Source organism: Triturus cristatus, chromosome 3_1 (assembly GCF_964204655.1).
Source record: "Triturus cristatus chromosome 3_1, aTriCri1.1, whole genome shotgun sequence".
Classification (NCBI taxonomy): domain Eukaryota; kingdom Metazoa; phylum Chordata; class Amphibia; order Caudata; family Salamandridae; genus Triturus; species Triturus cristatus.
The window spans coordinates 258,583,847-258,599,822 of NC_140583.1; the positions used below are offsets into that span (position 1 = coordinate 258,583,847).

The 15,976-nt window shown below is 42.8% G+C and overlaps 1 protein-coding gene across 1 annotated transcript in view; it reads right to left on the bottom strand.

Moving 5' to 3' along the window:
• The window catches only part of MAN2C1 (mannosidase alpha class 2C member 1), a 291,020-nt gene that overhangs the window by 150,966 nt on the left and 124,078 nt on the right, over nucleotides 1-15,976 (bottom strand). The window contains exons 10-14 of the mRNA XM_085643836.1: nucleotides 12,805-12,921; nucleotides 10,084-10,179; nucleotides 9,597-9,742; nucleotides 6,531-6,654; nucleotides 3,357-3,478 (exon numbers count right to left, since the gene is read on the bottom strand). Of these exons, the coding sequence (XP_085499962.1) occupies nucleotides 3,357-3,478; nucleotides 6,531-6,654; nucleotides 9,597-9,742; nucleotides 10,084-10,179; nucleotides 12,805-12,921 (605 nt within the window). The remainder of the gene's footprint in view (nucleotides 1-3,356; nucleotides 3,479-6,530; nucleotides 6,655-9,596; nucleotides 9,743-10,083; nucleotides 10,180-12,804; nucleotides 12,922-15,976) is intronic.

Consider the following 15,976-nt stretch of genomic DNA (forward strand, 5'->3'; position numbering starts at 1 on the left):
CTGTCAGTAGTGATGGAACTCCAGACAGGTAGGAACTGTGAAAGTCTTCCTCCGACCGGAGTGGAATGGTTTGGAGGGAGCAGAGGGAAGGCATTGTTTTGTAGTGGGGGAGGTTCTATTGTTGTTACCTTAGCCTCTTCCTTTGATATTATTTCCCCTGTAGCCACCTCTAAAATATCCCTTGTTGGGGGATGTTTGTGTGGGGCTTTTGTAGGAGGAGGAAGTAGTGTCTGTACTAATGTTTTTGGATCCACCCCTATAAAAGGAGCGACAAAAGGAGCCTCGCGTTGTTTGAGACTGTAATGCTCCCATAGATTTTGCAGTGTCTGATATCTTTTTTCATCTTTTCTAAAGCTGTATCTACAGCTGGGCCAAACAGGTGTTCTTGATCGAACGGCTGATTTAAGATTGTTGATTGCACTTCCTGTTTAAAACCGGAAATGCGCAACCATGCATGTCTGCGTAGTAAGATACTGGTGTTGATAGATCTAGAAGCGGTGTCTGCTGCATCGAGGGCACATTTGATGGATGCATTTGTAATTAACTTGCCCTCCTGGACCAGATCATTGGCTTTGGCCCTGTTTTGTTCAGGCAAATGTTGAATTAGGTCTTCAAGCTCATCGTAGTGAGCTCTGTCATATCTGGCAAGTAGTGCCTGTGCATTAGCTATCCTCCAGTGATTGGCTGCTTGAGAAGCAACTCGTTTGCCTGATGCGTCTATCAGTTTAGACTCCTTGTCTGGAGGTGGAGCATCACCAGAGGTTTGTGAATTTGCCCGTTTCCTTGCATTGGACACTACCAGAGAATCTAAAGGGAGTTGTCCTTTAATGTAGGCGGGATCGTTGGGGGCAGGTATATATTTTTTATCAATTCTATGATTGAGAATCATGGTCCTGACAGGGTCTTTAAATATGTCAGGTGCATGTTTAATGACACCTTTGAGCATAGTCAATGTATGTATCGTCTTTTGTGACTGGGGAAAAGTATCCAGTAGGAAGTCATCTTCCATGGCGTCTGAATGTAGTTGAACACCATGGTGTTGTGCAGCCCTATTAATAAGCTGACTAAACCCTATATTGTCATCTGGGGAGATGGTCTTCTTGGGTATGCATCTGGATCAGGAAGGTCTGAAGGATCGTTATAATCTGCCCATGTATCCTGTGGTATAATAGTGTCATCATCAGGGTCATCTAAAGGGTCATTATAGTGTGCACCCCCGCCCCCTAAATCATCCTCATCCTGTGGTGGTAAGGGTGAGCATGGAGAGAGTGTGGGAGAGTGTATGGGAGAGTTTGTAGGAGACAAAGGTTTAGGAGGAGGAACAGGAGAAGAGAGTCTTAGTGGGGAAGTTGCAAAGTCTCTTTTCTTGACAGGTACCTCAGGAGAGTGTGCGGTATCTAATTTCCTCTTCTTTGATGGGAGGCTGACAATATGGCCTGTTTTAGGGTCCACATGCAATGTCTTTTGTTTCGGATCATTAGGATCTGGTTGAAACAGTTCTCCCTCTGTGTTGGCTCCTTTCGGTGCCGATTTTTTCGGTTCTGAACGCGGTTTGGATTTGTGCTCTGGAACTGTAGGAGAGGTTTTGTGCTCCTTTGGATTGGATGTCTTGTTAGAAACCTTTTTCGGATCCGAAGGTTGATGATGTTTGTTCAGATCCGAGGCCTTTTAGTCTTTCGGTGTCGAAGAGCTCGATGCTGAGGCCTTTTTGGGCGTAATGGGAGTAGGGTGTATCCCCGATTTCGGTACCAACGGTATTTTTCGGGAACTGGTATGCGGCTTGCTCGGTCCCGAGCTGCCAGAAGGCTTTTCCTTTGTCATCAGAGCCGGGCCTGGAGGCGGGGCTTCTGAAGTTTTCCCTCGGTCTCGACAAAGGCCTTCAGGTGAAGTTTTGACCAGAGCCTTCTTCTTTTCTAAGGGGTCCGGGGTAGGGGCGTTTGTACTCATTCGTTGACCTGGAGTGATGTGGTCATCGGAGTCATCGGCTTCGGAAACGATGTCGAGATCCTCCGAGTCTTCTGCCTCTGGCCCATTGGGACCCTCGTCGCAGAGGTCATGTGGCACTTGTGAAGCCTGTTGAGCCATAACGTGTCGTCGAGCCTGGTGAACACGGATAGTCTTTTTAGAGCGAAAAGAGGTGCAGGCTTGGCAATCATTTTCTTCTTGCTCTGGCGAGAGGCAAAGGTTGCAGACCTTATGGTGGTCACTGTGTGGAAATTTAGCTCCACACTGGGGGCATTTTTTAAATGGAGTCCTTTCCATTAGCCGTAGGCTCGAATCGCGCCGATAGGCCCAGTGGCCCGCGTCGACGACCGGAATCAAGGAGTTTTTGGGTTAGCACGTCGAAGTCACGCGATCGAAACAATACCATCGAATAGTGATGGTTTGCGCGTCGAAAAGGTTTGGAAACATGGTACCGAACCGGAGCACCGAAAGTCACATCTGAACCCGATGGCGGAAAAAAAGAATCTAAAGATGGAGTCAATGCCCATGTGCACTATCGTCCAAGGGAGGAGTCCCCTATCTCGTGACTACAAAGACTTCTCCCAAGACAACAACAAACTGCAATCATCCGAGCCCAAAACCAGATGGCAATCTATGCACAAGTATGTATTCTGCAGCTCATATGCCTCGAACACACAGTTGTCAAGTTTACTGGGCCAGAGAATGTTGTAAGGTGCCAGGAAAAATATGTGATAAAATGATTACCAGGATCAACCACTACAACAAAAAACATGTCTGGCATACAGTCAGCTGCCATCTTGTTTCCCCGTAATAGAGGACTGGGAAAATAAAAGCAACTGGAAAAAGAAAGTTAGCATTCTGCTCCATTCATCTGTGGGCTACAGGGTGGAAAGGGATATTGTAGAGTGACAGAAATGTCACCTTTGGGATGGTTCATGGGAGGTGTTCTCTACGGAAAAAAACCTGCAAAAAAAAGTCTCTCATAACTACAAGGGTCTGACTGCAGAAGCGCTGTGCCGACGTTATTGCAATGATATTTCTTAGAGCTATGCTGCAGATGTAGAGATTTCAGTCTGACAGAGATCGAAACAGTTACATTTATGACCGTTCCAGATCATATAACCAATATCACACTCACCCGGAGGACCCTACAATACCCAGTGGAAGGTGGTGGATAAAAAGGCCAAGAATAAGACCAACTATTGTGAGGGATGGAGGTTTAGAGTCTCAAAACTATTGGTTAAATCATAAACCCTGAAGTGTGAGGAGGTAACTATGTGAGGCTGAGGAGCAGTCAGATGACCAATATCAATTCCAATGAAGAAAAGGATGAGGATCCAAGCAGCTTTCTTTAATTTCACCATACATTCTTGACAGAAAAAGGGGTTTACCTCCACAGCTGCTGAAGTCTGGCAGAGGGATACTGGAACATGTGTTGCTGACACAGAGCAAAACAGCTGATTACTTCAACATCATGCAGGATCCGCTCGCACTCCCTGTTCCCTTTCTTAATCTGTTGTATGCGTAAACAAAAAACACCTATGTTTTCAGATCATTTTACCAAGTACACCTATGTCATGATCTCAATTTGTTTAATGTGTGAAAAGATGGAGTTTCATCCATCGTTTCCCAATGAGATGCAAAGTATGTGTCCCTGAATGCCAAGTGGGAATTAAGAAGTTGGTTTTCAATTCCTCGGTCACTGCGAGTACTCTATCTCTGGTTAATCAGTGGGGATAAAAAAGCACTTCCATGATTGTTCTAAAAATAGAGCAAATTTCCATGTAGGGGCTAGACATGAAATATGGCTCTGATGTTTCTGTGGAAGGTAATTGTCTTAACATTTCTGTGGGAGTAGAGAGTTTTTTCACCAGCTACTATGTAGCAGGCTGATATTATGTTCCTTTGATTTGTAAAGAAGCTCTGGATCTCTTGATTTTTCTGTGGGAGTAGAAAGGTCTATCCTGGCTCCTTGACTATGTGAGATGCTGTTTTAAGCAGTGCCCACCAGCCCTATCATAGCTCAGAAAAGTAAAAAAGGGCTCTGAATATACACAGAGTGACTAGAAAGCAGTAATAGCAAACACAAACCAGACTACAGACCTTAAATATTGAACTTGTGCAGGCTAGGATCAGGAAAAGTGAAGTTATGAACAATCAAGTCAGACTACAATTGTATAATATTTTTGCAATATCGTACGGGAGTCAGCATAGAAAACAGCATGGACACAAAAATTGTGTTGGCTGTAGAATGCAAGCATTGGAGCTATCCGGGTTCTGGGGGTTAGATAGTGGAAGGAAGCTGGTCAAAAACATACTCCTTATCCTAGAAAGAAACTACCCGAAGAAAAACATTAACCTCATAAGGTTCCCTTTAGCACCAGGACATCAAAACTTACTTCATGCATAGTATAGGTTAAATCACACCCCACTTAAGTTACTTATGTAACTAAAACTGCAAAATCATATGTTCGAAAGAGATATAATATGTGTACAATCTAGTTGGGTGAGAGGTATTGTTATGTGCCTGGGTTAGGCCCAAGTAACGAAGCTGCATATTTTCTTACATTATCCTAAGTTTGCACAAAACCATTTCTGCTGTGACCTTTTGCGTGACAATGTTGGATACGTTTCTCTGAAACTACTTCTCTTTATACATCTAGCTTCGCATACCATTATCACGATGCCTCGAAAACCATGTACAAGGCCTTTTTACACACAAATTACAAATGTCGTTCTATCTTCGTCCACAGGGTCAAAGGGCTATCTACATATCCATAACATTGCTAATCTATGCATGCCTCTTCAGGATCCCACGCAGCAGGACCGCAATAGGTTTCCACACGGGCGGCCGACCTTGATGCATGTGTGACTACAGGCACCGCCCCCTGCCGGGACCCATGCTGCTATCTAGCAGCTGAGCTGATATACAGCATATGTGGTGAGAAAACGTAAGTAACAAGATCACCTCCACATTGTCAGTATACCTCAGTGGGTGTACTAGAATTTCATAAGGCTTTTAGTCCTCAAATCACTTCTGGTCCTGAAGAAAGTCTATCTAATTATGGTTCAAAGGCTGAAACATGTCGACTATCAGCAGGATATTCAAGACCAAATTTGTTTTGTAGATATCCGCCTTATTCTTTTTTAACCTTGTCCTAGGACCACAGCATTAAAGTACTTCAAGTTTGGAGCAGGATCCTAGGGACATTTTTAACCTATACACTCAGCTCATGTTTGTCACGAAAAAAACACCCGTTCCGCTGTAATTAGGCGTCGAAGCACACCTAGGAAGCACTCGACACCCTAGGTGGGAACCCGATGATGAAGCATGCCACTCGGTTGGTTGGTGAGGGTTCTTCTAAAAACGTAGTGGGTTTCCCTTATATTTTGCCTGTTGATGCAGTGAAGTTGGATTTCCTGCTAGAGTCCGTCCATATTGTTACTTTATAATCTATATATACATCACAAGGATGCTTTCTATTATAAATCATGAGCATCCCAAAAGATTAGCAGAGGAGGCACTTCAGCTGACACCAAGGGTCCCTGCATGCTGAGACTTCACCACCAAGTCTTCTCCGTGAGGGGTGTCCAGTTCATGTCTAAGACAGCTCCTTCATTCTCTCCTGCCAGGTAAAGGGGTTGGATCGACCCTTGGGTGAATTCTTGGCTTCACACCTATACACCCTCTAGGTACACTCAGAGTAGGGTATGCATAGTAGGAGTATGCCTGATTACTACCTTGTTTATATGCCTGCATATATTCACTGTTTTAGAACCATGGTACAACTACCTCTACTATTTACTCTTTTGGTGCTTGTAATGACTTTCATCTGCTTCTGTCTACTGATCATCGCAGCGCATGTATTTTTATATAAGATTAACGTTGGTTCAATAAATATATTGAAACCGTCCCAGTGTGTATTCTCTATATATTTCTCTGAGAACCAAAAAGCACGAGTGACTAAGCGAGAGGTTCTGATCTGTTACCACAATCCCTGAGGGGTCAGGGTTGTCATGTTCAGTGGTTGCCAGAAACCATTTGCTCCCTGGTACGGTAAGCAGAGCTTATGGTGGCACTGTGAGCTAGCTGGTCTCAAGGCCAACATACCCTGCAGGGGTGCTCGGAATCAGTCTAGGCACCTCACCCAAAGTTTATGTTGTCCAACAAACGCACAGATCCTATGGATCAGTAGGAACCACACAACAGCATCTACCCCTTTAATACTTCTCAGACTACTTCACTCTCTAGGGTGGTTTGCCTAGTCTGGTGTGCTGCTCTTTGGGGATGAGTGAGATAAGCAGTTACTTTAGTATAAAGCATTTAAGCCATAGATGTTCTTTGTCTATTGTGCATGGGTGTTTCTATTTCATATTTAAAACATTTAAATGCCATACTTTAAACATTTTCATTTCAATCACAGATTTCTTTGTATCCTTGTCTTCCACACCTCTACCTATCGCTTCCCAAGCACCTTCAATTCACAAAACTACAACGTAACACCTTACATCTACTACATCATTTCTTTCATCCTCAAAAAAGCATACTTTTCAATGATGCATACCTTTGCCTGAGTAGTGTATGTGCCATTATGCAGCTCAAGGAAGAGTTCTCCTATCCATGTGCAGAGCTGTGACACATCTTTCTCCAGCTCAGTGAAGAAGTGGTTAGGTGTGGATAGGCGCACTCTGCGAAAGATAAAGAGACACCATAAGAAGAAGGGTCATTCACTAGGCAGATCAAAAAACAGATTAAATTTAATAAAAGTCATAGAATAGGACGATTGTAGAAGGAAAAGGTCATCATATGAGATTGAGAGACACAACATGGGGGAAGGAAAGAAGAATAAGTTGACAGGGAAGTGGGAAAAATATGAATAAAGAGTGGGCAGGACAGAAGCATGCTTAACATTAGACATGCGTTACAACAAACAAATGATGGACGGAATGCTGACAATGCAGACATTCTCCCCCAGTCAAGAGATCTGGGTTAAATCCATCGTTCTTTTGCCCACTACGCCACCCCAGTTTAGACATGGCCATATGCAAATCAGTCTTGACCCTGTGCCTCATGGGAACAGTCCAGCCCGAACTGCCAAGCCATGTCTTCCCTGGACCGGAATCAAGCATCCTAGGACCGGTTTCTGGCTATCAGCCGTCATCAGCCAGGATAGCTTGACTCCAGTGGCGTAGTGAGCACGGGTCCCACGTCTGGGAATACCCATCCTACTTAGGCCGAAAAGCGTTACAACAAACAAATGATGGACGGAATGCTGACAATGCAGACATTCTCCCCCAGTCAAGAGATCTGGGTTAAATCCATCGTTCTTTTGCCCACTACGCCACCCCAGTTTAGACATGGTATTCCCAGACGTGGGACCCGTGCTCACTACGCCACTGGAGTCAAGCTATCCTGGCTGATGACGGCTGATAGCCAGAAACCGGTCCTAGGATGCTTGATTCCGGTCCAGGGAAGACATGGCTTGGCAGTTCGGGCTGGACTGTTCCCATGAGGCACAGGGTCAAGACTGATTTGCATATGGCCATGTCTAAACTGGGGTGGTGTAGTGGGCAAAAGAACGATGGATTTAACCCAGATCTCTTGACTGGGGGAGAATGTCTGCATTGTCAGCATTCCGTCCATCATTTGTTTGTTGTAACGCTTTTCGCCCTAAGTGGGATGGGTATTCCCAGACGTGGGACCTGTGCTCACTACGCCACTGGAGTCAAGCTATCCTGGCTGATGACGGCTGATAGCCAGAAACCGGTCCTAGGATGCTTGATTCCGGTCCAGGGAAGACATGGCTTGGCAGTTCGGGCTGGACTGTTCCCATGAGGCACAGGGTCAAGACTAATTTGCATATGGCCATGTCTAAACTGGGGTGGTGTAGTGGGCAAAAGAACGATGGATTCAACCCAGATCTCTTGACTGGGGGAGAATGTCTGCATTGTCAGCATTCCATCCATCATTTGTTTGTTGTAACGCTTTTCGCCCTAAGTGGGATGGGTATTCCCAGACGTGGGACCCGTGCTCACTACGCCACTGGAGTCAAGCTATCCTGGCTGATGACGGCTGATAGCCAGAAACCGGTCCTAGGATGCTTGATTCCGGTCCAGGGAAGACATGGCTTGGCAGTTCGGGCTGGACTGTTCCCATGAGGCACAGGGTCGAGACTGATTTGCATATGGCCATGTCTAAACTGGGGTGGTGTAGTGGGCAAAAGAACGATGGATTTAACCCAGATCTCTTGACTGGGGGAGAATGTCTGCATTGTCAGCATTCCGTCCATCATTTGTTTGTTGTAACATTAGACATGGGCTGTATGTGTGAGAAGGGAGTGTGTTAGGAGGGAGCGTTTTTATTAAGAGAAATCAGGTAGGATAGCAGAAAGTGGATACTATATAAGGAAAGATTGGGTAGGAACTTAAGAAGAATAATGAACTAAGGCAGGAGGGAAAGGACACTATGAGGTGAAGAGCAGAGCAAGCGTAGGACAGGAAGAATGTGCACTTGAATGTATGACGTTACAACAAATACATTTAAAACGCAGTTTTTACATCGCAACATCCTTTACAACGCATACATTTACATTGCATGCCACTAAAACAAATGTTTTAAAACTACATTTACAACGCATTCCATTACATCGCATTATACCTTTACAACGCATACCATTACAACGCATACCATTTCATTGCATTTAAGGTAAGTGTTGGACAGTGTAGGGGTAAAAATTACTATTCTAACTCCAGGTGGTGCAACAGTAGGGTAAGTGTTGGATAGTGTAGGGGTAAAAATTACTATTCTAACTCCAGGGGGTGCAACAGTAGGGTAAGTATTGGATAGTGTAGGGGTGGTATGGGTTGTAATGATATGCGATGTAATGCCTGCGTTGTAGTGACATGCATTGTAGTGTCATACATTATAGTGACAAGCAATGTAATGGCTGCGTTGTAGTGACATGCGTTGTAAAGGATGTTGCGATGTAATTACTGTATTGTAAATGTGGTGCGATGTAATGACTGCGTTGTAAAAGTTGTTTCCCTGTGCACTCTTATGGTTCCTCGTTTCCATCACTCCTGACTTCAGTGGTTTGAACTGACATTGGGATGACATGATATGCTGCACAAATAAACAGCATAAACAGGTGGAAGGAAAAGTGACTGATTTGATGGAAGAATGAAAGTCTGGGCAGCATAGGGCACTGACAAATTAGAAACTGGAGAGGAAAGTAGACCCTGAACTAGGAAATAAATAAGAGAAAAATGGGCACTGCAGACAAGAGGTAAGATACAGGGCTTAGCACTAAATTAAAGGAAGAAAAAGGAAGGAAGGCAATGTACCAAACAAAAGACAAGGAGGACAGAGGGAGAGGGGGGATTGAGTTGAAGGCAGGGCCACTGAAGAAAAGGGGAAAGAAAGAGGCACTGTATAAAAGTGTTATGTAAGGAAGGATTGAGGAGCACTGTATGAGAAGAGGGGGGCTGACGGAGAAAAATAGACATTATATAAGGAGCGAAGGACCATGATGAGAAGCAAACAGGGCATAAGAATGCAATTAACACTCTCTAAACTGCGAGTGATCTGTAAGGGTGTGGATGGAGGAGGGAGTGCAAATTAGAATTTCGACCTGGGCAGCCCATCAGTATCCCTCATTCTCTTCAGCCTGTCTAGCATTTTTTGCGTGGGACCCCCTCCGCCATCTCCGAACCCAAAAAGAGCAGCACTGTGGTTCACTCGTCCTTTGTCTCGGTTATTCTTCAGTGTCCTCAGCATCTGTGGGGAACAATCAGAATCAGAGAGTGACTGTGACGAAGTTAAAGAATATCTGCCTGACAACCACTTCATGGTTAAATAAGTTTATTAGAGAGATACACATACAGTGAACGGAGTAATTTGAAGAAAGAAAAAAAAACTATCTGCACCAGAGCAAGTACCAAATGCCATGTCAAGCTCATAGAATCTCTTCATAATCCTGATAGAAATTGATCAAATAGTTTTCTCTTACACAGTACAGCATAAAGACCTGGGTAAAAATACATAAACAGGTTGCAGTATTTTTTCTTCAAAGTCTACTGTAATCCATTACTGGAAGATATGAGTGGTACCTTCCTTACCTCCTCTACCTGAATTTTCATTTCATAGGAGTTCCCGGGAGGGAAATGGGTTAGTACCCTTGAGCCATCAATACCCTCCCAAAAGAAAGTATGATGCTGGAATAAAAGAAGAAACAAGAAAAAGTAATTTGAATATAAATAATGACTAATAATTACACATAATAACCAATAACTTGTGTTTTACATATTTATATTTTGCAGCTTTGAACAAAATAGATTCTAACATCACCTATTACACATTTTAATGACGCAAAAAGGATAAATGGCAGCGTCCTCCTTAATGGGGCTCTTACCTCTACCATAAGGGTATCTACCGCCCCCGCAAAGAATGGAATAACCCACTGAGCCAGTGTCAAAGTTATGTATGGAAGGAATAGCACTGCCTGTGTCCCACAGAGCATCCAGACCCTGCAAAGGCTCCAAATTGAAGTCTCATATTTTACTAGCCATAGCGCTCTTGATAAACTTGTCCTTCTATTCACAAATCCTTGTTTCATCATCCTACTCATTATTATTTATATCAATTGCTGTCATGCAGGCATTTACCATGCATGTAATTGAACGCCTTGCACCTTTACAACTCAGCACATAGGCTTTTTTCCCCTCAGTGTTCGGGGTAACAAATAATATTTGTTAAATATTTTTTCATGGCTACATCTAATCCCCTCTCCAAAACTCATTATCATTATAAACTTAGTACTAACGAGTACCTTTACTCATTTCTTATCCCTAAAAATCTATTATCCCTTACTACTCCTACTTTTACACATCCCAGAACCATGAAAACCCTTACAACGCCATACCTTTACCCATGCCCGAACCCAAAAAAACCTTACTACCCTATACCCTTACCATCCCCAATCTCAAAACCTCCTTACTACCACTTACCCTCATTTATCTATGAACCCTAAAAACCCCTTACTACCTTGTACTCTTACTGACCCATGAACCTTAAAAACATGTTCTTACCCCCATCCTTATCCATCCCTGAACCCTAAAAACTCTTACAACCTTGTACCCTCATCCTTCCCTGAAACCCTAAAAACCCATAACCCCTTGTTTCCCTTTAATTTCCTTGTTTTATGTAGTGAAAAAACACCTGCGTGGTAAAGTCCTGCTTTGCAAATTGGCAAAACATGTCATGTGAGGTAATGAAGGCATTGTAAATGCAATATGTAATAATGCCCATGTTTTAATATTGTATACCATCATTACTTAATCTCACAGCGAACCTTGGTGAATTCACTAAGATCAGGATAATTACTTTGCTGCGTACAACCATCTTTGACAAGTGGTGCCATGCTTTTCAAACCCACTCACTAGTGGTACGCATGTGGTTCCCAGTAGTATGATGCAGTCCTCATCTACTCCTTAGTTCTATCTAACAGTACATTAAAAACTTTTCTTATTTTGTAATGTTGATATTTATTTATAAATACAGTTCAAAGCTTGTACCTCACCAGTCAGCTAAATATGCTCACAATGTGTCTAACATAAATATGACAGTGGCAATGTGCCTACTGGTAACTCATTCCCATAATTACAGAGTTTGCGACAGCCACTCTATAGTTATGGTAAGATGCTAGTTTTCACTGAAAAGGCGTTTTTTGTTTTGCTTTTAACTTTGACACCATTTGATAAATCCCCATGAAGCTTTTTGAGAAAAAGCAAATCTGGGATAGTTTTGGCATTTCAAGTTTTGTGCAAATCCTTATGAAGAGCAAAAAATAAAGGAGTTGTCAAAAAATCTGCATTTTTATTTCAGCTTCCATAAGAAATGATGATCTCTGATAGAGCAAAAAAACTGCTGAAAGGAATAAAGGTTTAAATTATCGACAGTTGTAAAGGTGTTTTTAGGTTTGCCTCAGTGCTGCTGAGTAGAGGCAGCACTGAGGCCAACTTTATTGGGGCTAGCATACAAAAAGGATATGTGCTCTTTGCTACGCATTACGTACATCTAGTTAGCATGAGAGGAGAAAAGTAAATACTTCCACTCTTACAGCAAGCAGTCCCTCTTAAGCAATGCCTGTAATGCCTCACCCTGCCCATGGCTGAGGGAAGCAAATCCCTCTGGCAGTGCGGACACTGAACACACAAAAGGTGTTAGGAGGGATGCTTACAATTTGTCTAACCACTTGCAATCGCTCGGCGTAGCATTCCAACTCATCGCTCTTTTGCACAACATGCCACCTCAGCTCCAACAGGAACAGCCCAGCCCGAACTGCCAGACCAGGAACTCCCGGAACCGGAACACAAGCAATCCACGACTGGTTTCACAATGGTTTGGGCTCATCAGTCGGGTGTAGCTTGGTAACAGTGACACAGCAAGCATGGGACCCACGTCTGGGCAGACTCTTGGCCGGTTAGGGCATTACATCAAACACACAGATGGGGATAGGAGGAATGCTTGCAATAAGTCTAACTACTTACAATCGCTTGGGGAAGTTTTCCAACTCATTGTTCTTTTGCCGACTAGGACACCGCAGTTTGGACCCAGCATAAGCCCATGGATGATTTGTATATGACTGGTTCTAATCTGAGGTGGTATGGTGGGCAAAAGACTGATGGGTTAGAATGCTACCCGAGTGATATGTGTGCCTAATGAAACCAGCTGCATAAACCTAAAAGCCATAGGTAATATTGTAGGGCACAACCAAAAGTTGTCAATAATCTGTGGATGTTTCATTGTTGGCGAGATTTAAGAGGCATGGTGCTACTCACTGGAAAGGTGTTCACTAGACTCCAGCTTAGCTTCTGGGTGAGGAATCTCTGAATCCCACAGCCTCTCATCAGCTGAGGGAGCTGAGCTGAGTATCCAAAGGTGTCCGGCAGCCAGAACTGAAACAGCAAAGAGGGGGAAGAAAAGAGAGAAATGTAACCCTGCTACTATCAGGGAATAATGAAATACACACAAAAATATTGCAAAAATTACAACTCAGACTTTTAAGATCATTTTCCGCTTCTTCAATTTTCAAAAATTGTTACTCGCATTTTGACTGGAGTTACCAAAAGCATGCAATATACAATCACAACATATCCTTTTTAACATTGTACACTTGCATTGAATCCTATGACAAGCATCTTGTAAGGGTCACAAACTGACCCTTAGATGCAAATGTGTCAAATGGCTGCTCTGGGAAGTGCACAAGGTTGGTTGCCCTGTGTTGGGTCAGCAAAGGAAAAAGATCATTGGCACAGCCAATGGGTCAGGATTTAATATGCTGCACCCTGCATTGTTACACGTATTCTTACAGGTGCATAGCTCACACTGCACTCACATGGGCAACAATCTTGTTGACATGCTTTCAGAAGATAGGATCAGCATTGATACTAACACAATCTTTTTTAGGATGAGCCAAGAACCAGTGACTACCAAACAGAGGACCAGGGAGTTTCCTAGAACCAAAGCCTTCATTTTATCAACATTCAAATTCCACAGGCTATTGGTCATTAAACATGCAAGTGAATCTATATTCCCAAAGTGTAAGGTGAAAGTTTGAGTTATTACTTCTTGGTTGTATCAGGATCTGAACATCAATAGAGTAGTTTAAAAAGTGAAGCCAAAAGAACAATTTAAACAAAAAAAGGTTTTAAATAAACATTAAAGAACTCCACAACGTTCAGGGTGATTCTTAATTATTCATTGTCCAGTGCTTTACTTTTAAAAAGAAAAACTAACTTAATTCACACACAACTAAATACAAATGTACACAATCAAAGAGACCTTGCTAGCAACACTCAAAATAGAGAGGAGTGGCAGATGGTCTCTTCGTGGTAAAAAACGCATAGACCCTCCTCTTCCTATTGTAATTATCACAGGGTTCATACTATAAAACCCATTTCTAGAACATACGTCGACGAGATGACACAATGTAAAACTGGACTCTCAAGATATTGAGGCAGAACAGGCCTAGGCTGACTGAGGGAGCTGTTGTCAACTAGAAACTCAGAAGTAACATACAATAGATGTAGTGTCCAACCAATGCTTTTCAATAAAAAAAGGAAGGGGTCGACTAAAAAGTCAACATGGGTGGTGTTTCATTAAAGCTTCAAACGAGTGCCGCAACATCCTACAGAATTGTGCGCATCTAGGAAACATCCAGTCTTTCTAAGTAGAAGAATACATCAGTATCGCCTGAAAACTCTAAAAATCTGCAACCTGGCTGGTTTTTTGTGCTCCCTGAGGCCTGAATACAGAGGAGAGGGCTTCACTGGAAAAGCTGTCAAGCATTTTACTGTGGAAACCCACACTCAGCATTTAAAAAAGCTTTTCCTAGAATTATGGATCAGATATTGCTATCTTGTCTCTCTTGAATCTCAAGTCACTCTCCCAAGTGCCACGTCAAAACAGCTATAAGTAGGGTACCCTGCAAGATCATGCGTCCTTGCAGTTTAGGGGGGCTAAACAACAGCTCCTCAACACCCTGGGACCCCCCAGATAAGGAACTTGCCATTATATGCTTTACCACCATCTTGTGGCGTGCAGCGTTATGTTTTTAATGTTTTTACTGATAGTTTACACTTGTATATTAGGCCTCTATCTTCTCTTCAGCACTGGTTTACATTCTTATTCTATGCCATATGCTTTGCTATGAGGCTGATTTTATATTTTACATTTTACCCTCACACACTACACATGCACACACCGCTACACAAGTTGACATACCCTATCCATCAAAGCCCTCACCGTGAATGTATTTGTGATTATTGCATGTAACTGGTTTTATTTCATATGTCACTCGTAAAGCTATCACTGGTTGTAGGATACTTCTTGGTATGTTGTTGCTATGTATTTGCTTCTTTTTTTTTGCAATTGTACCTACCCATATGTAACTCGGGTAACTGTTTCTCTGCCAACTATGTAAAGTGCTCTGATACCCTCGGGTGAAGTTCGCGCTATATAAAAATAAAAAAATAAAATGACTGACATGGACACTCCTCACTTAAGCAAGAAATGAAGTGCGGGGAGACAAGGTTCTCAACAAGTAAAAGCCTCTATCTTCTTAATCAGAGTGGATTCCTAAATACATGGAACAGCCAGTAAAATCAGTGCCTTCCAGCCATTTGTTCTGGCTTGAATGGATGTGACAAGCGCCCCAAGTCTCTAGATCACTGCAGTTAGAGGAACAAAGCCTTTCCAGCCTCAGCCTAGTTTAGCAGCACACCTTACTTCTCAAGTTTGTGTTGCATGAATGCTATCATTCTTTAGAGGCTTTCCAGGTTAGGATGAAAACCATCTTCATCGGCAGGGATCAAAGAAGTCTTATTGCAGCTCACTGCGGGTGTCACAGATATTTATAATTTAGATAGTCTTGCCTCTAGGTAAGGTGTCCCACTGCAACAAAAATGGCACAAAATAAAACCACCTATCAAAGAATTGTTTCGATTTCAATAAGTGTTGCCTATTACAGTTTTCTGGTCCTGATGTGACCAATGGATGCGGCTACCACAAGGGTCGAAATAAAACGTTAAACCAGTATTGGATTTACGATTCATATCTTTAAGAGCCTCTTTTTAACAAAAGATATTCAACTGTCCAGTTAAATTAGATTCAATCTGGGCACTCACTTGCACAGTAATACACACCGACTTAGCCCCATAAGCTTTGTACGCTGCACAAGGAGCACTACACCCTGCAGAGAAAATCTGTCCATATGGACTGTGTATCTGTAAATGTATAATGATGCCATCTTTTCCATATAATGCACCTTGATGGAAACACAAACCCTAAGCAAAACCTTTTTTTGCAATATGTGCCTAACTAGATATCATTACCTTTTATGTACAACAGAACTAAACGGTTGACTGATATGTGTTGGATACATATCTATCAAACACAGTTGAGATATGGGATAGAACGTTTCCCTCAGACCCAGTTCCTTTCAATACCCAT